Source organism: Petromyzon marinus, chromosome 32 (assembly GCF_048934315.1).
Source record: "Petromyzon marinus isolate PM22_M1 ecotype Great Lakes invasive population chromosome 32, UKy_Petmar_22M1.pri1.0, whole genome shotgun sequence".
Lineage (NCBI taxonomy): Eukaryota > Metazoa > Chordata > Hyperoartia > Petromyzontiformes > Petromyzontidae > Petromyzon > Petromyzon marinus.
Genome location: NC_133698.1, coordinates 11,395,453 through 11,419,846, shown reverse-complemented (window position 1 = coordinate 11,419,846; position 24,394 = coordinate 11,395,453). Strand labels below are relative to the sequence as shown.

The 24,394-nt window shown below is 49.4% G+C and overlaps 1 protein-coding gene across 2 annotated transcripts; it reads right to left on the bottom strand.

Moving 5' to 3' along the window:
- Positions 1-6,945: 6,945 nt before the first annotated feature.
- On the bottom strand, positions 6,946-23,673 carry LOC116948172 (NF-kappa-B inhibitor zeta-like). 2 transcript variants are annotated; one of them, XM_032964615.2, is made up of 13 exons: positions 23,487-23,673; positions 21,412-21,589; positions 18,788-18,882; positions 17,613-17,649; positions 16,664-16,743; positions 15,564-16,159; positions 14,551-14,656; positions 13,587-13,733; positions 12,951-13,014; positions 11,943-12,127; positions 11,038-11,151; positions 10,353-10,538; positions 6,946-9,897 (listed from the first exon to the last, which is right to left on the bottom strand). In XM_032964615.2, the coding sequence occupies exons 2-13, from the start codon at positions 21,563-21,565 to the stop codon at positions 9,817-9,819; spliced, it is 1,845 nt and encodes a 614-aa protein (XP_032820506.1). In that variant the 5' UTR covers positions 21,566-21,589; positions 23,487-23,673; the 3' UTR covers positions 6,946-9,816. The 2 variants fall into 2 exon arrangements, with proteins under 2 accessions (XP_032820506.1, XP_075927402.1); XM_076071287.1 differs by lacking the exon at positions 23,487-23,673 and having other exon boundaries at positions 21,412-23,447.
- Positions 23,674-24,394: the final 721 nt, after the last annotated feature.

The window sequence follows — 24,394 nt, the reverse complement described above, 5'->3', positions numbered from 1 at the left end:
GAGACGGGCAGAGAAACGTCATGGGTGGGAGAATGTGCGCAAGTGATGGACGTATGAAGCGTTACTAATAGTCAAGTGGGCTTGCACAGGGCAAGTCGATATGTAGGTATGTTGAACTTCGCTCGCGCCGTACGTAGCCAACCGTGCTAATCGGAGTTTGCGGGAAATCGGAGGTGCGGGGGCGATGGGTAATGATGGGCGATAGCAGGGGACGATGGAGCGGGCGTCCGGAGGACGTTCAACCGCAGAGATGGAGCGATGAAATCAGCCCCTTGCGCACGAGACAGTCGGATCGCGCGCACCGCGGGGACCGTCCCAGAGAGATGGCGAACGGCTTAAAAGGGGTTCGTCGTCGTCCAGCAGGAGGATAGGTCATGGGTGATGGTGGTCGTGATGACACCGCGTGTTGAGAATTGTGTCAAGCTTGCAAGCTTGCAACAACACAAAACGGCGAGACGTGTTTGCGAACACGATGATGTCACAGGCACTCAATGAAACTTTGCTCGCTGTTTGTTTAATGGTTTAGTGCACCCACGTCTCCGTCCATAAATTCCCCCTACTTAAAAAAATTATAGCCAGCTGACTGCTACAGCGATGCGTTCACGTGCTCAGTCAGCGAGGAACCAACGTGACCCTTTGGGGACCTCGTCGACAAACGTCATTATTGTCATCAACCCGAATTAACAAGCAATACAAAAGTTGAGGCTTCTGTCAGTCCACTTCTGGATGAAGGCGTCCCCCCATTCGGATTGTTCGACCGTACTTCGGGCAGTGGTAGGGTTTGCCAAGAGGGAACCGCAGAAATTATTCGCATATCACTCAACACTTATGTTCAAGATTAACCTCCAGGAAGCTGGGTTCAGAGTTCATTACCGCTAACCAACTATGCCGCTAATCTGGCGGACAAAAACACCAGTGATACCCGTGCAAAAGTTGCGTCTTAAACTGCACAGAGTCAGAGTGCTGAGCTCGCACTACCGGTCCTCGAGTTTTAGTGAGAAAACGCCTTAATGACTGCACAGAAAGATAAACAAAAAAAACTCTCATTAAAGTGTTGAATACGCTTAGTTTTGGCAAACATTAAAAATCTAAGATCGTCAGAATATCGGTTTCGATTGCCGTGAAGATAAAAATGATCTTGTTGGCAAAACGGGCGGAAGAGTGTAGCCCCCCCCCCCCCAAACTCCGTGGACCAGAGGAGGTCTCTTTCACGCGAAACTCGGTGGTAGCTCTGTGATATCTGCTTCCGTGGGTCGTCCCCTAACGCAGCCTGACACGAACTGCTCTCTGCGAGATATTTCAATGGGTCCATCATGGCCACGTGACGCCGATAGCACGATCTGGACAAAAAAAAATTGGGGCGAAATTTCAAGGAGAAAAAAAACACAAAAGAATGTTTAACCGACGCGTGAAAGGCCACCGTTGAGTCAGCGTGACGGCGACCGTGTGTAAGAGCCGGTTACAGAAAGTTTGCTTCCCAAAAGCGTGCCACAAGCGCGCCGCGATCATTGAATCATTGCCCAAATTGGCACGTGTGAGCAGGAGCTGTCACGAAGGACCGAGGCTTGGTGAGACCCTGTGTCGGGTGGTGGTGGGCGGAGGGGAGGGACTGCTACAGACAGACAGAGAACAACATTGAGGCAATATATTTATTCAGCTTACCAGGTAAGGCCTTAACTGAGCTGTATTGTACTATTTCGGAAAGCGACCTGGCCACACAAATGATAGCTCAACGAAAGTGAGCTTATTATTATTATTATCACGTGGACATTTATAGCAGCCGAATGCTCTAAACGCGCGTTGATTCTTAACGTGGGGGGGGGGGGGGGGGACGAAGAAACCGCAGAAGAATCCACGCGACCACGGGGAGAGAAACATGCAAACAACAACAACTATACAGGAGGCGTCAGGGTCAGGATCGAACCAACGACCCCCTGTAAACCAGGCAAGGGCGTTAACATCTCAGCAGCCCAGAAAATTCAACTGCGCATTACTCAATCGGCATTATACTACACACGAGCAGCAGTCATCACCCTATACTGGCAGACGAATGCCCCAGGTGATACTTGCAAATGAGAAACCCCGGTCTCTTTGAGTCGGTAGGGGAGCGGTGGCGAAATGGTTAGCGCTACACTGTGCTACAAACCCGGCGACCCAAGATCGATTCCCGCTCACGGCCAGCCCTGGTTGACGATTGTCTGAACCCTTTCTGGGCCTCCCTTAGGTCGACTCAGCCTCACATGAGTACCTGGTGCGGTGTGTCAACATCGCTCCTGGGGAGACAAAGGCGGTCGGGCGTGGTGCTGGCCACCCACCCCCTCGCGTCCCGTGCCGGTCTTCACAGGTGCTCGCTAACAGCACTTGCCCCTACAGTCTGTTAAGGCTACACGGGGGATTTTTGTCTTTGTGTTGGTACAGTAATACCCCAATTTACGTCTCCCCATTTCACATCGTTTCGCAGACACGTCGTCACTTTATTATGAACGCCGCTAACCGATTAGCGTCGCCTCAATCCCACCACGCTCAAGTCGCTCGCGGAATCGTCCGCACTTTCTCGTTATCCGTCGCCCTTCAGCCTTCGCCTCCACCACCACCACCACCATCTCCACCACCACCACCATCTCCACCACCACCACCATCTCCACCACCATCTCCACCACCACCACCACCATCTCCACCACCACCACCATCTCCACCACCAACTCCACCACCACCACCATCTCCACCACCACCACCATCTCCACCACCATCTCCACCACCACCATCTCCACCACCACCACCACCACCACCACCATCTCCACCACCACCATCTCCACCACCACCATCTCCACCACCACCATCTCCACCACCACCATCTCCACCACCACCATCTCCACCACCACCACCACCATCTCCACCACCACCACCACCACCATCTCCACCACCACCACCACCACCACCACCATCTCCACCACCACCACCACCACCATCTCCACCACCACCATCACCACCATCTCCACCACCACCATCTCCACCACCACCATCTCCACCACCACCATCACCACCACCACCATCTCCACCACCACCATCTCCACCACCACCACCATCTCCACCATCACCATCTCCACCATCACCATCTCCACCACCATCTCCACCACCACCATCTCCACCACCACCATCTCCACCACCACCATCTCCACCACCATCTCCACCACCACCATCTCCACCACCACCATCTCCACCACCACCATCTCCACCACCACCACCACCACCCACTACTACTAATGCCCTGTAAACCGCTTTGATTGACGTTTCGATATTCGTCATCACTTTACTAACAGCGAGTGACACCTGAACCAGGCCTGGGTATCCACCGCTCACCCCTCGCCGCTCATCACCAAACTCACCCACGGTCAAAGAGCGCACCATAAAACAACGTTTTAATATCCCACGGCCTGGTGCAGCCACAGTTCGTCAAACATTTACAGGGGAACCTATAACTCAGACGGACACGACTGGTTTGAAGTCACCAATATTGTCTCTTTGTGGCGTTTGAAATAGTGCCAATAAATGCGTTTAACAAGATGCCTCATCCAGGATTTTAAGCACAGATACGCAACTTCAAAGGGGACGGCAGCGCAAGGTCGAGTGACCGAAAATGGGATCGCTGTCATTTAAACACGAATGTTTGCGGCAGAGCAGCATTGGAACGTGTTTTCCCACAAAAACTGTTCCTTAAATACTCAATGCACGTTTGTTCATCACAAACCGCGATTAATTCTTCATGGCGTGTTTACATACAGTGGTATGTGTGTGTGTTTGGGGCGGTTGTGTAGCAGCTATCTCGCTACGAACCCGGCGACCCGAGTTCGACTCACGCTCACGGCCAACACCCGGTGACCATTATCTGAACTGCTCCTGGGCCTCCCCTAGGTCAGCTCAGCCTCGAATGAGTACCTGGTGCGGTGTGTCGTAAACATCGCCACTGGGGGAGACAAAGGCGACCGGGCGTGGTGCTGGCCACCCACTCCCTCGTTTGCCGTTGCCGGCCTTCATAGGCGCTACTCGAGAACAGCACTTGCCCCAGCAGTCTGTTGAGGCTACGCGGGGGACCTTTGTCGTGGGACGTGACCATTGTAATTTTAATCACGCGAAGCCCTTGGCGAATCCACTCATGGATGAAGGCTTCCCCACGCCGGTCATGGGTGGGCGGGGTTCCGTGTTGTCGACTCACGTCACTCATGTGAATTAGACCCTCGTCCAGGTCAGTGCCCGGATTCTCCCAGGAGCAATAGCAGCGACATCTTTAGTAGCTACGTGTGTAGTAGCTTTTTCACACACGCCCATAACCATTTTCAAGGGTCACCGCGCTAAATGCTTTCGAGCTATCAATTCCGGTTCAGTGATTCTGCACTTGCTCTATTACTATAGTACTATACCGCCTTCACCTTTTACGAACGACTGGGTGTTTAAGGTTAGCGATTTGTCGTATGATATGGTTGTATAGCAATGAAATAATAAAATTTCTTTACTGTGCAAATAAAATTTAGTATTTTAATATTTACGTGCATTTCGTGTTATTTAGGTTCCCCTTTATAACATGATATACATCAGGCCCCGCACTAGCTTAACCCGCCACTGCTCGTCGGGTTACACAAAAAGAAACAATGGGAGGTCGTGACGCCTTTACCACTGCTGCTCTCTCCTCTCTCTCTCTCTCTGGAGCTCTCTCCGTCTGTCACCACTGCTGTCTCTTCCTAAGTTCGGGTCCAAGTTTAGTCTCTTTCTACTTAAGGCACCTTGAGAGATTGTGAAAGGCGCCTAATAAGTGCAAACCATGATTGTAATTTTTCAGATTTTTTTTTTAAAGGCGGCTACGTAAGTCTCCTCCATACGTTGAGTACGTCATTCGGCTTGCACGGTGTGGTGAGATGCGGTCACGATGAGATGATTTGTACATTAATATCGTATTAGCGTCGAACCTTAGTTGTGACTGTAATATTAAGTTAAATGCACAGTGCTCAGGACACGGAAATTCGTTTTCTCTCTCTTCCTCCCACACAAACCCAGCAGCCTCGGGTATTTTGTCGTTGTTGTTAAACCAGATAAGGCCCACTGAACTATTATCTCTTTTTCAGAAGTGACCTGGCCACAAATGATAGCTCAATAAAGTGGCTTATTGTGACGTGGAAATGCACAGCAGCCAAACACTCAAAACGCAAGTTGATTCTAAGTGTGGAGGGGAAAACCAGTGGATCCGGAGAAAAATCCACACGACCGTTGGGAGAGAAAGATGCAAATATACAAAAGGCGTCAGGATCGGGATCGAACCCACGACCTCCACGCATACCAGGCGAGGTGAATGAGAATGAATGTACGCGTGTTGAACTTTTTTCGCACCGTACGTAGCCAACCGCGCTGATCGGAGGTGCGGAGGAAGGGCAGCAAACGTGAACGCAATGGCACAAATCTCAATCAAATGTGACCACGCGGAACGCGGAATTTATCAGAATTTCAGGAAATCAGCACGTATAGTCGAAAATCAGACATCCTCTCAGACAGAGGCAAACTTCTGCCAAAGCGATTGTCCGAGTCAACCTTTGTTACTGGCAACAAATGTTCGCGTTCGCATTTGTTTGTGCGCTCTTTTCGAATTATTTTACGTCACGTAATGCAGGTTTTTTTTTTGTAAACTGATTTCTCTTCTATTCACGGTTGCACCTTATTTTGTAGGCTATTACTTTTGTAATTTCGTTGACATCAGACGATGTCCTGCTTCCTTGAGTTCTCACCGAGCCACGCAAACAAATTTCACTCCTGAGACTTGACGAAGTACAAAACGTGTAGATCTTAATTGTAAGGCTACTGACTCATTAAAAAGTATACATTTATTATCCCGATGATTGCATTATTTCTGAAATGTTAGAACAACGTGAATGTCACGCGAGCCATTGCGTGAGTCTCTGGAACCGTTTAATCTGTGCTCCAAACAGTCAGGTCCTCTTCGATTGCACTGCTTAACGTTTATGAGCCACGGTGGCGAGATGCTCCCTCGCCTCGTATACAGGAGAGCATGGCTTCGATCCCGATCCCGACCCTGAATGTATATTTGGAGTTTGCGAGTTTCTCTCCCCGTGGTCGTGTGGATTTTTCTCTAGGCCCTCCGGGTTTTCCCGTCCACATTTAGGAACACGCGTTCAGAGTATTTGACTGCTAGATGTGTTCACATAAGCCGCCTTCGTTGAGCTATCATTTGTGGCCAAGTCGCTTCTGAAAAAGAGCTACCTCGCTCGGTGGGCAACACCTGGTGAAATAAAAAAATAGTTTTAGTGTAATGGAAACCTCAGGAGACTCCCGTCGGCACCCAACCCTTCAGCCGCATCGCCCGAACAAATTCCAAAGGTTTCGATTTAAAGCTTTCGTGACTGCAAGGATTCATCTTCTTTGGTTCTTTCGGTAAAGTCACGTAGATGTGTATGCTTTAACTTTAACATAGCCTTTTCTGTGACCAGTCACAAGCTAATCACTCAGCCATTTCAATGCTAAATTATATGCTAATTCCTTTGTCAAGGCGCTTTGTTTCTTCTCACACAGCTTAAAGGTCGTGATCTGAGCATGGCTTTCTCACTCCAGCGCTGTCCTCCAGACAGTCTCGTCCCCTTCACCTGATGAAGACCGCTTGTGTTGTGGCCGAAACGTCGTGAGAATATTATTGTGCTATTTTATTTTATCAATTTATTATTTTATTCTCATTCTACGTGGTGACTTTACCGAAAGAAACCAAAGAAGATAAATTCCAATGGGTTCCTTTACGAAGTTCGTTTCTACGTGGGCGGCCGCTATGGCCCACAGCGTAACTCGTGGAAGCCTGCACCGTTGTCTTCCGTGAAGGATCCACGCGACGTCGGCACGCGTCGCTCGCACTCTCGGTGGGGACAATAAGCTCACGCAGGAAACTCACGGGGGTGCCTTTAACGACGTGAAGTCTTTTATTCGTTTTTTTTTGCATGCATGAAGGATAACACAATCGACAATGAAAACTATACCCGTCGACTCGTCACGAATCGTCACGAATCGTCACCGGACAAACCCTCGCACAAACGCGGCGACCGACCGACCGACCGACCGACTGACTGGCGTGAAAACTGATGTTTTTATTGTTGAAGTGCAACAAAAAACGACGCCCGGGAGCGTCGCACGGTAGCGGCGATCGAACGACGGAGATGCAGCGGAAACCACGTGCCCATCTCGTCAATATATGGGGCGCCGCTGTGGCGAGCAGATGTTATCTCCCTCGCCTTGTACGCGGGAGGTCGTGCGTTCGATCCCGACCCTGACGCCTGTTGCATGATTGGAGTTTTCGTGTTCTCCCCGTGGTCGTGTGGGACTCCCGTTCTTCCCCTCCACATTTATGAGCACGCGTTTTTGATTATTTGGCTGCGATACATTTCCACGCGATAAGCCACTTCGTTGAGCTGTCATTTGTGGCCAGGTTGCTTCTGAAAGAGAGCTACATAGCTCAGCGGGCTGTAGCCGGTAAAATTATAGTTGAGTTCATAGTTACCGTAGTTAGATCGTCCACGCGACGCGTACGCATGCCTTTCACATTTACGACTACACAGGAAGCGATAACGATAGAGTATTTAAAAAACATGATTACTACCCGTATACAGAACATTTATATTAATATATATCTCTCTCTCGAATAAAGATGAACAGTTTTGCCTTCACGATTTATAAAACGTGTGTTAAGCAACGAAGACGTACAAAATTCCGTCAAAGAAATCCCCCTGCAGGTATTAATTTGAAGACGTTAAAATGATTCACGCGACCGTGAAAACCATGCTACTACGCGCGCATTACGCGTATATATTAATGTACCCTACACAGTAAATCCCATAAAATACTCGTGGGCTGTGATGGCACACTGTTAAACATTTATTCGAATGACAATCTTGGATTTAGCGGTGACGCAGTGAACCGGCTCCCGCACTGCGCCATGAACCCGGCAACCCAAGTTAGATTCCCGCTCATGGATAACGTCCTGTGGTGTGTGATGTCTGAACCGATTCTGGGGGGCCCCAATCCCCGGCCCTCCAGCAATCTGCACTGACCGGCGTGGTGAAGTATGGTCAAGAGACCACCCGTGACCGAGAGTATGGAGACAGACCTTTATCCAGCAGTGCTAAAATCATGGTTTGTCAAACACGAATAACAATTTTTTATTATTTTAATATCAGTGGACTTTAAAACAACTGCGGATGCACTAAATTTGAATCCTACTTAAACGTTAAACATGCTACCTTCAACGTAAAGAGTAAAATGTTCAATTTATTGCCTATTCGTACCATTGTAAAGAAAAATAATCATTAACCTTAATTATATTAACGTTGAAAATCTTCGTAAACATAAGCAATAATCAGGATGTATAAAAACACACAAATGTTGTGTCATAAATTATAATCAAAGGTGAAAAAATAGATTTAAATATGTAACTCGACGGTTAGAAAATATTAAATATAATGTATGCTAAACTTATTAACTTTGTTGCAGAGCCAAGTTTAACTCATCTGTAAGAACAAAATAATTAAAATAAATAAGCACACACGAATTGTCTGTCTCATTGACCAAACTCACTCATAATTCTCTCATCGCTATTGCAATAGGCAGCCAAACGTGGGCCATAATAATGACTGTGCTGGGGAATAGATCTGAATTATATCTACGTTTTAAGCTACGTAATAGCCATTACGTCAATGGGCTCGCAATGATTGTACGTTATAAAAAAAATATAACGAAAAATATAATTTATAATTGCTGAGCATTAACCATAATAACCCTTCTAACCGGATCTCTATTGAGATTTAGTCTGTCCCCACCTTCGCACTTGGTCATGAATGCGCGGAGGCGTGGGTGACGATGAAGCTCTGGGCTACAAAGCATTAAATGCCTCTCTCTCTCTCTCTCAAAAGGGGAAGTCAATGCCCACGCCTACCAGATAAGTTAAACTTTCTCCGACATGATCTACGCTTTAACAACAACAAAAACAAAAATCGCGCGTAAAAATGACAGTAAGAGAAACGAAAGTGGTTACATAAGGGGGAGCGCCTTATCGTATAACTATACAGGTGGCCGCGTAACGCGACCAACACGTGGAGTTTCATAGAAACCATGAGTACTTCGCAACAGTCCCTGGGAAAAGTTCCTTGTGGCCCAAGCCACGACAGCTCACAAGCACCGTCTCGCACACGCAGACAAATACCTTCCAAGTCTCGAACGTGGACTGGTGGAGGGTTTTGGGGGGGGGGGGGCATTTTCGGAGTGGTTGCCACACCCCCCAAAACCTCCACCCGGCCAAAAAACAAATAATGCGACAAAAACCAAATTGGTGTTTAAAGAGGGCATATGTTGACGGTTTTCAGCAGCCATGATAAGCCGCTTCTCGCTTCGCGACCAATTTGCATCTATGGTGCAAGGCCGTTTGTTTAGCGAAAATAAGCACGTAGATAAATTGCTGTCAGAAGTTGCTCGTGGTGGCAAGATGCTCGGCTTTTTTTAACCGACGAACAAAACATTTGGCTGGATAATGTCCCATTCATCGCAGTTCGCTTTTTGGGATCTCGGAGATAATTGAGACATCGCGATTATTGGTTTTGGCATTTCACGTTGCAGACGTTGGAAGGCCCTAAATAAGGCGGTGCGTTTGCGAGCCTTCGTGCTCGGCGGCCTAGGAGCCAAACCCAGACACCTTAAGTCGCTAAATTGAAAACATTGAAGGAAACCCGACTGTCACATGACAGTGATTTTCTGACCAGGGTGACGCCATGCGAACCAAAGTCACTGCCTGCCCAGGATGGCCTGAGCAGGAGCCCTTGCTCGCTGTGCCACACCAGCCCTCCCTCTTAGGATCTGTTTCACCTGCGGAGAACAGAAGAAGAAAAACAACAACAGCGGGGGAAGGGAGGCGCTGGGTTAAGCGGCGTAAGATAAACACGCGTGTTCAACGTTTTTAATTCTGGACGTGTTGTTACGGTACGATGATTATCAATCGACATTACGATTGAGATCGTGAGTCAAACCCTACTGACGACAGTGACGTTACTTACAAAAATGTCCATCGATGACGATTGTGATCAAGGTTCTATCGATGGTGCGAGTGATGGTGACAGGACATCGGTGACGAGGAATGTGACGACGACGCGAACGACGATGATCGTGGGCATCACAATTGCGGTGGCTAACCGATTTATCTGACAACTGCGCTGATCGTGGCTGATCGGATGACGACATTCACCACGACGACGACGACGACGATGATGACAACGAATGAAGACGACGACGATGACGACCACAGCGCCTGCCGTCGTGCTCACCAATTCGGCGCTCGCGCTGCCCTGGTACACCAGGTGGAGCGGCTGCTCGTTCTCCAGGTTGCGCACGCTGGGGTCGGCGCCGTAGTGCATCAGCGCCAGGATCACGTTCTCCTGCTCGCCGCCACCGCAGGCACCGCCGTTGCCCATCCCGGCCGCCACGTGCAGCGCCGTGTTCCCGTTGTAAGCCTGCGCACGGTCCGCAAACAAACCCGCGAACGTCACACGTGAAGCGACGGCAGTAGCAACGCCAGTGCCACCCACCCACCACCACCGCCGCCGCCGCCGCCGATAGAACAAAGATCCCCCGTGTAGCTTTAACAGACTGTAGGGGCAAGTGCTGTTAGCGAGCACCTGTGAAGACCGGCACGGAACGCGAGGAGGTGGGTGGCCAGCACCACGCCCTGCCGCCTTTGTCTCCCCACCGCTCAAGGTACTCATTTGAGGCTGGGTCGACCAAGGGGAGGCCCAGGACCGGTTCAGATAATCGTCACCGGTGTTGGCCGTGAGCGGGAATCGAACTCGGGCCGCCGGGTTCGTAGCGCAGCGCGCCGACCGTTGCACCACCGCTCCCCACGGCAGTGCCCCCCCCACCACCACTCCCTTCACGCCCCCACCCCCCTAAGCAGTGACTTGTAGAGCTTCGCAGCTCGTCGGATTATTGTTGTTGTCGTGTCGACGATCTTACCTTCATGTTGATCAGCTGTGGACTGCACGTTGGGAGACGGAGCAGGAAGTCAAGCAACTCGAGATTGGAGTCCTGCACAGCTAAGTGTATCACCGACCTGCCACTCTTCCCATCCTGCATCAAAAATAACAACAGCAGCAACAATCCCCGGATTAGTTTATCGCTGTCATTTTGCATACCCCTTTTAACAAAGCACATTCATGTGAAACAGACAAAGCTGACATCTTAGATTGAGAATGTAAGCAAATGTTTTTTTGTTACTTATATTCTCCGCAATGATGCTGATGATTATTATGCATTGTTTTTGTGTAGCTTTGCGTCGATCCAGGACCCGTATCCAACAGAGAGTGTCCTTGCCCACGAACGTGTGGCAGTTCGCAAGCAATGGTGTAAGCAAGCCTGGATCTGCTGATAAGACGCTATCCAGAATACAGCCACCGCTTTTGACCTCCCCACGAAACGCGACTCATTTTATCGAAGCCTGGGTGAGGATGGTGCCGCGGTGGCGAGATGTTAACTGCCTCGCCCGGTATGCAGGAGATGGTGGGTTCGATCCTAACCCTCACCCCTGTATATTTGGAGTTTCTCTCCCTGTGATAGCGTGGATGTATCTCTGGGTCCTTCGGTTTTTCACTCCACATTTTAAATCAACATGCGTTTAGAGCATTTGGCTGCTAGAAATGTCCACGTGATAAGCCGCTTTGTTGGGCCATCGTTCGTGGTCAGGTCGCATCTGAACATAACTATTTAGCCGAGTAGGTCTTACCTGGTAATATATGTCTTTTGAACGTGTATGGTACGTATGTTGGACTTCTTATACGCTATACATAGCCAAACGCACCAATCGAAGGTGTGGGTAAAATAAATAAAAAGTTTGGATTTAATAAAAAAAAAACGGCTCTCACCTGAGCGTGGAGCGAGGCGCCCATGCCCAGCAGCATGGCGACGGTGCCCAGGAGGTGCTGCTTGCGCTGCTGCAGCCGCACCAGCTCCGCCGCCCCAGAGGCATTCTGGGGGCGCTCGAGCATCGCCTGCAGCTCCCGCGCCGTCTGGCCGTGCGCCATCACCGCGCAGTGCAGCGGCGTGAGGCCTGAGGGGGCGGGCAGGTAGAGAGGCGTCCTCCTCCGTTAGCGAGCTCGACGCTCGTCGATGGCAGGCAAGACGCAACGGCGCCTGATCACCGGCGGCCGCAGCAACAACGGCAGCAGCATCGTCGGTTCGTCTGGGTTCATTCGTTACGGTTCAATTGTTCAGGTTCAATTGTTCAGGTTCATTCGTTCGGGTTCATTTGTAATTCACAAGGGCCCCAGGAGTTAAAGACTTAAAAAGCTAAAAGTTTCTAAGTTTACTCGAGAACCTTCCGTGCCTTAATCGGCGCACTTGCCGACTGATTTGATGGCCTCTGTCGTTGTGACTTCTCTTGTGACCTCCTACCCTTGCCTACTTTCCGGATAACACGGCTCCCTTTTGCGAGCTGTCAATATTGTCCCAGTGCACCGTGCTTCAATTCGTGCATCAATTTGCAACAATCGTCAACTCATCGTCGTCTCTCTCTCTCTCTCTCCCTCCGATCGTTGTCAATTCATCAGTGTCGGCTTCCGTTAAAAAACCACCGTCAAATGTGTACCGTGCAATATGCAGACGTGTGCGAATGTGTGAATATGACTCAAACCTGTGATATCATGACAATAAAATCAAATTAAACCTGCCAAGTAAAATTTTAAAATGTTTAAAACCATTGGGGTTAGTTAAAGGGAACAAAAGAGTGATATAAATGTTTACGTTTAAATATGTAAGATATCAACAGCGGTTTAACACAAAACTCTAGAGATGGCGATTGCGTTTGGACTCGAGACACTCGCAATCTGTGGTGAGGTATTCATCGGGCTCCGTGTGGAGAACACGAAACCGACCTTCGAAATTCGTAACGTCGACATCCAAGACCTTTCCCCTCTGCTTGCACCACCTCTTTAGAACCTGCATCCACCGAGGCGGAAACATCACGAACGCGTTATACCACCCGCCGACTCAATGCGACGTTCTCTCACGTAGCATCGGAACCCAAAAAAAAACTCGCACAGTAGGTCCTCGCTGAACGCGCGGTGATCGCACAACGCACTCAGCAACATCGCTCCTAAAAAGCAGTCTTAGAACTCTGTGGGGCTTTCCGGGGTAACCAAGTATAATCCCAATAAATCAAAAGTGATACCGATTGAGCATTGGACGCTACGGTAGCGAGATATTTACTACCTCGCCCGTTATGCAGGAGTTCGGTGGGTTCAATCCCAAGCCCTGACGTCTTTATGTTTGAAGTTTGCATGTTCTCCCCCTGGTCGAGCGGATTTTTCTCCGGGTCCTCTGGTTATACCCTCCACATTTATAAATCAACACGCGTTTAGAGTATTTGATTGATGCAAATTGTGATGAGTCACTTCGTTGAGCTGTCACTTGTGGCCAGGTCGCTTCTGAAAAAAAGCTATGAAGCTCAGTGGGGCCTTACCCAGTAAAATTAAGTATAGGTTTCAAAAACTGGTTTTAGGATTCCTCACCTCCAGCACCTGCAGGAACCCACCCTCGGCACAGACGTGGATCAGGGACCGGCCCCAACGGTCGGTGGTGCCGTTCTCAGCTCCCAGCCTCATGAGGTCACCCACGATCAGAGGCTGATTGGTCACGGTCGCCAGGTGCAATGCCGACTGGGTAAAAAAAAGAAGTAATGAGTAAAAAACCACGCCTTGTTTTTCAAGGTACACAAATTGCATCGCGATTTTTCGTTTTTAAACGATTTTGGTGAACGCCTTTAGCGTAGTTTTTATTCTTTGCAACGAACCCGAAAACAGTTTTGCGAGTGGCGAAATTTGCCACTTTCACAATCTTCATCATCACCCGTGCTCAATCCACTGTCACCAAACCGTCCGTTGCTACCCGTCACTGTCCCGCGATGGAGACATCCACCTGGCACCAGCCGGCGAGCGGCGGGGTGGTTTCCATGGCTGATTTTTTTTATCATCTTTATGAAAATAACGATAGCGTTCAATTTTCACTGCAAACATCCTTTGGGGTTTTTTGATTGTTATCATTTTAAGTGTGTGCGACCCATGGTCGCGTGCGCGTGTGTGTGTGACGTGCGTGTTGAGTTGGGGGTTACTGAGGAAGCGAGCTACACCTTCAAAGATGAAAACACGGGAGACAAGAGACACGCGCGCTATTGCACAGGGACACGTTGCTTAACCGCCGCGCCGCCTTTACGGACTTCCTTGAGCATTCATTTGCATTTCCTTAACAATTGAGGTGGCGCGTTCGCTATTTACATTTCTGCATCTTGCGGGCGGGACGACAGGTGAGTTGCGCAACGCCGAGCGGCGACGAGGAAGTCGAATTCCTTACCCCGGACGCGGGCAAAAACAACGACGTCCGCGTGACTGATTTTATCGTCTAAGTCACCCGAGGCAGGGTGCGACCCCCCCCCCCCTGCCACCACCTCCAACCTCCGGGCCACGCGCGCATTCTCACCAGGCCATTGTGTTCACGCTCGTCCAGGTACCCGTGACTCGCCATCTTCCGCGCCAGCACGAACGCCAGGGCCCGCTGCCCGTGAACCACCGCGATGTGCAGCAACCTAGAGTGGGGTCACGCACGCACGCACACAGTGGGGTCACACACACATACACACATACACATAAACACACCAGCACGCACACCCACGCACATACCAGCACGCACATAGTGGGGTCACACACATACACACACACATGCCAGCACGCACACACGCGCGCGCATACCAACACGTAGCCAAACACACACGTGGACACAACAACGCACACGCAAACAAATGAAGACGGTGCACATTTGAACAGGATGACTGTGCACGTTTGAGTAAATTAGACCAACTCTTTTCTGCTCAGTTGTATCCGTATTATTATTATTGGGCCAGAATAGCTCGGATTTTTTTCACGTATCAAGTTCATGTTAAGAGGGCACATGTGAGAGTTTGCCACCGTGGTGCCGACAAGATATAATTTCGTGATTTATGACAGTCACTACCGGGATATTCATGCCATTTAAACGTGAATGTGTAAGCAAGAGAGTGAAAAAGATAGTCGTATCACTAATGGCTTTAAGGCATGCAATCTTTGAAATAAGACGGTGGTGGCGGCCAGTATTAACTCGAGTTACCAGCCCACTGCCAAAAGAGTCCACGGAAAAGTTTGCAACAAGATGTCACTTCCTTCCAAGTGGCTCTTAATTTAGTCGGCATCTTGAAAGTTTCACGACGAAATGCAATCCGCAGACCAATACTCGAACGATTTTTTTCGCAGGCTACTGTTACTGTCAACTAGCCTGAGACTTAAACAGCTGATGGAATTAACACCGCTTCTCGGCATGGAAAATAAGCTTGACGGTTCATCGGACTCCTGCAGCATGAATAAACATTCCGATTTCTGCGGAAAAAGCTCCGCTTTGGCCGCACCGACGCCTCCGCCGTGCAAGTGCGAGCGACCCGTGTCTCGTTGCTGTGCCCTTACGTGTCGCCGTCCACGTCCTTCTGGCACAGCTGCTGCGTCGTCACGTGCGCCAGTTTCTGCTCCATCTGCTGGATCTGCCTGTCCAGGAACGACGAGCCGCCGCCCTGGGAGCAAGTGCTGCTCACGTTGGGCGCCAGATGAGGAGCGGGAGGAGCGGGAGCAGCAGGTGGAGCAGGGGGAGCAGGAGGTTGGTGCCTCGGCTGCTCGCCCGGCCTGCCGCACAGGGGGGCGGCCTGCTGCTGCTGCTGCTGCTGCTGAGGCTCGCGATCGGAGATGTACGCCCATTTGTTGTCCACCTTGGGAACCTTCCCCACGTCGAGCTCGGCATAAGGCCACTCTTGCGGCTTCGGCTCCGTCGGCGAGAACTTCTTGTCCGGCCAGCAATCCTCCAAATGCAGGAATACCTCCGGTGTGTTGTACGGGTTGTGGGTGATCGTCCCCACCTCTGGCTGGGGAGAAGAGGATTTGAACATGTCCCGCTCCTCTATCTCGAGGATGTTATCGAGGATTTCCTGCAGGTCGTCGCTTTGGTACTCTGAGGAGTTTTCCTGGAACATCTCCGGCATCTCGAAGGCGGAATCCGACTCCTGTTTGGGCTGCGAGGGCGAAAGACACCGCAAGTTAAACACGTGTGCCACGTTTAATGCAGGGCGATCTACCAATAGGTAACTTTTAATCCCTGATACGCCGTAACGCCCAGGTTAGGCCCACTGAGCTATATAGCTCTTTTTTTCAGGAACAGCTTGACCACAAATGATAGGCCAACGAAGTTCCTTAGCACGTGGAAATTGATAGCAGCCAAATACTCTCAACGCGCGATGTTGATTCGAAATGTGGAGGGAAAAACCGGAGAAAAATCCACGCGACTACGGGAAGAACATGCAAACTCCAAATAAAAAGCAGGCGTCAGGGTCGGGATCGAACCCGCGACCTTCTGTATACCAGGCGAGACAGTTAACATCTCGCCGCTGGGCACAGTCCTTGGGGGTCGTGGGAGTTCCAACTATTATTCCCAGGGTTCGTTGTTAAAGTGGCGACAGGAACGGGAGAGTGTGTGGCGCGCGTATTTGCCCGCTGCCTCTCCGCCGAGGGGTTCTCACCGGCTGGGATGGACACGCTCGCTTGGAGGGCACGGGCGTGTTGCCACTCCCCCTGCGCTTGTTGGGGATGTATCTTTGGTCTGCACATCGCGGGGGGGAGGTACAGAGGTGGAGGGGAGCCGGGGAGGAGAGAGAGGAAATGGACATTAGTCGCGGACAACGCAGACCAGGCTTTGGACTGATTGATTCACCGATAGGCAAGAAAAAAAACGTAGGACTGCTGATAAAGCGTTGGCCAAAACTTAATTGCATTACGTATATATTTCAGTGACTAAAGCAGCGTCCAGTTATGACGATTAACGGATTAACGGCAATGTGGCGGCAGGGTGGCACAGCGGTAACTCTCCTGTGCCTCACAGCAAAAAGGGCCTAGGTTCGTTTCCCGACTGGGGCGCCTTTCTGCGCGGAGATTGTGTGTTCTTCCCCTTGCTCTGCGTCGGTTTCTTCCGGGTTTTCAGGGATCCTCCCATCGCTAAACACACACACTATGTCATCGTTATTGGCCAAAGCACCCCGACGCTGGACGTTCGCCTGCACGTTACTGACATTGGGATGGCACGTCGCAACGTCGCAGCCTACCGCTGCAAGAAACAAAGATAGACTTGACAGGACCGTGCTGAAAGCAAGTCTTCAGACTCAGTGAGGCTTTCCTGGGTAAGGAAACGTCAACAATAGGAATAATAATAATAATGATGGGTGGTAATTATTTTCACACCGCGCGATTGAAAATTTGCGCTTTAAAATATTTTTTTTATTCATTCACTAATGTAAGGTCCTATGGAACACAGCCAGAACTAAATCGTAGTTACAAAGAAAAATCTCAACTATGCCCTGACCTCGAAAGGAATTTCCGATTGACGTGGCTAACTGGTGGTGGTCGGTGTTCGTTCAGTCGGCAAGCAAAGTGTGCTGCGTGCAAGTTCAGCGTAAGCCAGTGTGCGGACAATACCTTCCATGCAAGTACTCAGGCTTCCTTGCACCTGGGTCTGCAAAAACAACAAAAAATTGAAATTGACAACGGTCGTACAATATACAACGTATGGAAAGCTGTTCGAAATATTTCCGATGTTTATAACAGATAAATAAAAAAGTGAGTTACGTGTGTGTGTGGCAACTGTGCAGCCAACATTCACTATATCCCTACCTAACATAGTCTCCCATATCTTTGACCCAGCCAAACTGGTTAGCGATTGCAACTACAAAATAAAAGTCTCCTGGTGATTATTATTATTGTATTTAATTCTTACAATGCACTTCAGGACCCTTATTTTCATGTACTGTTCCCAAATAAACGTATTCTCGTCACATTGAGCGTGCTAAGTAAGTCTTGGCTTTTCCAATACCAAACCTGAGAATCTTTCAAATATGTGTCAAACATATCAGTCCAACTTTCCATGGCAATATGCCTTCTTTCTTTACGTCGTGTTGCATGCAAATTAAATTATATATTTTTTTAGCGCTCTTCTTAAATGCATTCGTTTTCTCGTTTCTGCACCGGTGAGATCGCTCGCGCGGAAAAATGCAAAAGCACCACTGCGTGTGACAAACTACTTTACTGTGCCGGTTTGTTTTTAGAAGCAGTTCGCACGTCCACCCAGGCACTGCCACTTTAACAACAATCATTATCTGACCGTACTGCAACACGCCGGTCAGTGGTGAATGATACCTGAACGGGCTAAGACCGGTTCGGAACACGATTCCCCCATGGTTATAGCCAGGAAGCGCAACACATCTGTAACTGCAATGAAATAAACTGGTACACTCGTTTTGCGAAGCGCGTGCGTGCGCGTGGGCGGTCACGCGCGTGGATGTGCGTCGTGCTCCTTTCTTTTAAAATAAATTCTAATTCCATAGCTGCTTGTAAACCCGGGCCCACTTTTCCGGGAAAGCAGAAGCCCAAAAAAACCCGCTCAACGGGGGGGGGGGGAAGGGCATACGCCGCACCACCACCACCACCACCAACGCGTGCGTGCATTCCGTTCCGTACGCTTGGCCTATTTACACGGCCGCACTGCTGTGGCTGCGGCCCACTGCGGGCAAAGTGTTTCCCTCCGATAAGAGAGCGAGAGCGAGCGAGACATAGAGAGAGAGAGGGGGGCGGGGAAAGAGCGTCGCTTGACGCACCTGGCCCGTCGCCTGGCCGTTCCTCTGCCGCTCCAGCAGGGTGCGGACCGTGCAGCGCACGCGCACGCCTTGGTAGACTCGCTGGCTCTCACCACCTGCAGCGGCGGTAACAACAACAACAATAACATCAACGACCTGAACATCAACAACAACGACGACAACAACAACAACAACCACCAAAGACAAAGATCCACCCCCCACGCTGTAGCTCTCGCAGGCTGTTGGGGGCAAATGGATGTAGCGAGCACCTGTGAAGGCCGGCACGGTGCAACGATGGGGAGGGGTGGCCGGCACCACAGAGGGTGTTGTTAATACCCCCACACCAGATACACTCATTTAAGGCTGAGTCGGCCTGTGGCGGGGAGGCCCAGGACCGGTTCAGATGAATCGTCACCGGCGTTTGGCGGCCGTGAGCGGGAATCGAACTCGGCCTGGCTGCCGGGTTCTTAGTGCCGCGCGGCACTAAGAACGCCACCGCCACCGCAAGCAATCGGGAACCGCCGCGCCACCGTCGGCCAACAACCACCGAAGCGTGAGGTGGCAACGCGCAAACGCGGAGAGCGTCAGCCATCGGCAATAGGCAAGGGGTGGAGTAAGAGACTCGGCGTGCAGAGAAGACAGCAAGCTGCCTTTCTCCCACTGAGTCAAGACATTTTTATTTTATTTTACCAGTTCGGGCCAAAGAGCCACGTGGCTCTTCTTCAGGAGCGACGCGTCCAAAAATTATTGCTCAATGAAAGTGGCTTATCATAACGTGGTAATTTATAGCAGCTGAATGCTTTATAAACGCGTGTTTTATAAGTGTGGGTGGAAAAACCGGAGGACCCGGAGAAAAAATACACACAACCACGGGAAGAGAGACACACAAACTCCGAATATACATCAGGCGTCAGGGTCGGGATGGATACCCCACGACCTCCTGTGCACCAGGCGAAGGAGTTAACATCTAGCCACCGTGGCAGATCCACAAGTCCCCCCCCACTCCCCATTGTTTGTATAGCTCGTACACTCTGCCTCTATAAAATAATAATTATTTTAATCTCGTCTTTGACCAATCTCAGAATGCCTAAAATAAGAGCAATCATAATGAGGGTCCGGCTTTGGGGTGTTTGGGAAGTTCCATTGAATCGCGGATGGGATTATTGTTTATCAAATATCAATATACTCTCCTCAGTTGCATCTCATTTCCAAGGGAGTAAGACATGACCGATTCATACCGCACAATATGGCAGATGTAACACTTTAGACACTGTGAATATAAAACGTTAAAATAATGAAAGTACAAAAAAAATTAGGTAACATGTTTTAAAAGAAATATCACAATAAAAAAAACGTTTGCCGAATCTTTTAAAAATGAGCACGCAGAAATAAGCTGTGACACAGTGGATAGGCTACATTTCAAATATCGTATTAGTGTAAACAAGATGTTTTTGTTTTTAAATGCACTGGCCTGAAAAATTGCTCTCATAAATAAATGCCACTTACCGTGCATAGGTGATTTTGAAGACAATGTTTTTCACATACGAAACAAATCAATGATATTCCCGGCGGCTGGTGTCAACTCGTGCGACCTCATCAATGCCAATTCTTCACGCAGTGCTCATCGTCGAGACCGTCGCTTCCTCACGCACTCGACAAACTCCCTCAATGATAGTGCGCATTTCCCTTGCGTCCCTCTGAATCACCCCCCCCCCCCCCATCGTAAAGAATCCCCGTTATGGAACATTTTTTTATTACATTATTTTGGGAGTCGTGCACTAACCGCGAGCGAGGAAGCAGATGTACGATTATCCAAAGGAGATCACTGCGCTTATTAAATAGACGATTGTGCAAATGTACAAAAAAAATATTGTGGGTATCCGAGTGACGTGGGTCGATGGGCCCATAAAGTCAACTCCCCATTCTCTCCATGCTTTGGAGAAGCGGGGTAGGCCAAGGCAAATTTACTGACCACAGAAAGTCCCGCTTACGAGTGCCGGATTAACACACAAAATACAGAAGTGAATTTTTTTGGGAGTCGCCAATTTTTTCAACGGGTTAATTTCCTATTCTGCTCGTGCGTACGAAATAAAAGCCAATCGCATCGAACGCGCGCGCTTCGGCCGCCTCGTTGAGATTTTCCTTCGAGGCTGGGTTTGCTTTTCACTGCTTACCGAATGTTTAATGTGTCCGTATTGTCGCAAGACTCAAGTGGCGAGTCAGCACCGAGCCGGAGTCAGTTCCTTGCGTTTGCGTAAAGGCTAAAAACAGTGCTTCGCTCATTCAAATCTACTTGATAGTGTAAATGTTTCCTCATATATAAATGATTTGGTGGTGCTGTTACTGCATTGGCACTGGTGCAACAAGCAACACATTAACAACAAGTAAACGCAACACGTTCGTCGATAACACTGCAACATTTTGGCCAACGGCTCCTATTCCAAGGCACGTTTAAAGTATAAATATATATAAAAAGTGGTCAATATATGCAAGCGGGTACTCGGTGCGGTGCGCAAACATCGTGACGCTGGCCACCCCCTCTCGTGTACCGTTCCGGCCTTCGTAGATGCTGCTCGCTAACAGCACTTGCCCCAACAGTCTGTTAAGGCTACACGGGGGGGGGGGGGGGGGTGGGTGTAACGCACCGGTCTGCCGAGCAGAGCACGAGCTCTCGGGCGGGGAGCTCGGCCCGCCACCGTTGCCGTAGCAGGGCGACGCGGGGGTCCCAGCGCGAGGGGACAGCCCCATGCCGCTGTCGCGGCTGTGGCAGTCGTCCGGACTCCTCGGTGTGTCGCGCATCTTCCCTCCTCGTTAGTGAAGACTCTACGGGTAGATATATATGTCGTGGAGGGGTGGGGGGGGGGATGTTTTTTTTATTTACCAGCTAAATGGCCCACTTAGCTGTATAGCTAAAACAAAATTTAGAAGCAATCTGGCGATCACAAAATGATCGCTCAGCGAAGTTGAGTCTCGTGTGGAAATGTTATAGCAGCAACAACAGCAGCAGCAGCGGCCAAGTACTCTAAACGCACGTTTGATTCTAAATGTGGAGGGGGGAGAGTGAGAACACGCAAACTCCAAATTAAAACAACAGCGCGTCAGGATCGGGATCGGACCCACGACCTCCTGCATACCCGGCGAGGTAGTTAACATATCCTTAGCCACCGCGGTAACAATCAGCACGGGGCAACAAACGGTTCAGGAGCAGCAAAAGGCAGCAGCGGCAATGCGAAGCTAAAAATCTACGGAGATGAAGTTAGAGAGAGAGAGAGACACGGGGGTCCCCCCCTCCCCGGGGTCCCCCCCTCCCCCTTCCTTGCCAATAATCATCACGACGTTCACCAGCGTAGGTTTCGAGTGAGCCTGACCTCTCTCTCTCTGCTCATGAGACGCTCTTGTTGAAGCAATACCCGCTGAAATGATGGCACTCCCGCAAAGGGTCGTGTGACTGATGGGGATGTTTAAATGAAAGTTGGTGGGGGTTTTTTTTTTGTTTACGTGGAGGACCAGATATGTGAAGATGTATTATCGGCGTATTATTTACCCTCGAGTAAAAATATCGAACCGACCGGGCAGAGAGAGCGAGCGAGGGAGCGGGTGGACTGTCTTGCCCGGCGCGTTACAGGAACGCGCCTGTTCAGTTGAAGCGTGTCGTGTCAACCGCAATCGTAAACAAATCCATACGAATTATAATGCAGCGAATTCGATTTATTCTCAATCTAATGTTCGATGAAGGCCACGCCACGTCGGTTGTTTGCAGTGCCGGATTAAGATAGTGCGGGTCTGTAGCATATGTCATTTAAAAAAACACGTAAATATTAAAACACACATTTTTTTACGTGCATAGCGAAGTAATTGTATTTTTTCATTTGCGATACAGCCAGATCATACGACAAATCGATAACCTTAAACACCCAGTCGTTCGTAAAGTTGAAGGCGGTATAGTACTATAGTAAGTGCAGAATTACTTAACCGGAATTGATAGCTTGACAGAATTTCGCGCGGGGCCCTTGCGAGTGCGGGGCCCGTAGCTACTACATTTGTAGTAACATCTACTACATATGTATTAGCTACTACATTTGTAGCTACTTTCGCTACGAGGAGAATCCGGCACTGGTTGTTTGGCAATCGCGGGCTGCGAGTGGGAAGGACCCCGGCCGAATCAGCTCGGAGGAGTACGCGCCACTGATGTTAACCGTCGGCTGGAATCAAACTTAGGTCGCTCAGGCTCGCGGGGCAATGCGTGAACCACTTCGCCACCGCTCCCCCTGTACCCGCTCACCCCCCCCACCCCACATCAAAATTATTTGCAAAAGAATAGTTATATATTTACCCAAGTAAAGTACTGCATACAGTAATATACATGTGCAAAAGAGTTGTCACGCTGAAGTAATGTCTATGTAGTGTAATATACCACACGTTATACAATACACGTCCTCAACGCTATATTGCAAACACCGTCACAGCAGATCCAGTTTGAATTTAATACGAACCCTTATAAATAACTCCAATGTTTGCATACACTATGTTCAAAGACGATACACAGCATACAATATTGATAGAGCGCCATGTGATTTTAAACGTTCGCATTTTAATCTTTGTAAAAAAAAACATGAAGGCGTTTGGACGCGTAAAAAAATAACTAAAACTTCACACTTTAACATCTAAATTCGAATCGAGTACGCGCGCACACACACACACACCGTGGTTGTATACTGACCAGATATGCCGATTCGAAAAAATGTCAACGGCAGCTGCGGTCCCCGTCTCTGTGACCGACGCACACACAAACCCCCCCCCTCCCCCAAAGACTCCTCGGCTCAACTCCGCAAGCGTCTCTCTCCTCCCCCCCGGCCCTTCCGTCTCCTCTCGTCGTTGCGTGCGCGCGTGAGACTCAGTCGACTGTGGCGTGCCGAGTGCGTGCGAGGGCACTTTAAGTTGTGTGGGCGGTGTTCACTCCGGTGCGGGGCGGTTCTTTTGCGTGACGGGCTGTTGCTGCTGCTGCTGCTGATGATGATTGATAAATGGCAATGGCTATGGTATGTGCACAACAACAACAACAACAAAATAATGTATTTTACTTCAACCGTGTGAAGTCCACTGAGCTTTAAATTTTAACTTTATTTTCTTACTTGAATTTACCGAAAGAACCAAAGAGTAAATTTTGATTTAAAGCTTTCGTGACTGCAGTAATTCATATTCTTAGTTTTTTCGGTAAAGTCACGTTGAAGAGAAACAACAAAATAACAAAATATATATAAAACAATAAAAAATTCTCACGACGTTTCGACCATAACTCAAACGGTCACACACCTGATGATGACCGTTTGAGTTATGGTCGAAACGTCGTGAGAATTTTTTATTGTTTTATATATATTGTTATTTTGTTGTTTCTCTTCAACGTGACTTTACCGAAAAAACTAAGAATATGAACCAAAGAGTATTTACATTGTGAGACCTCCTTTGCCAGTAACAAGATATAGGAATAGGTTTTTGCCAGTTGAAAGGGTAAAACCTATTCCTAAACCAAAGAGTAATTTCTGCAGTCACGAAAGCTTTTAATCTCTTTTCCACTGAGCTGTTTAGCTCTCTCTTTCTTTTCAGAGGCGACCTGACCACGCGTGATGG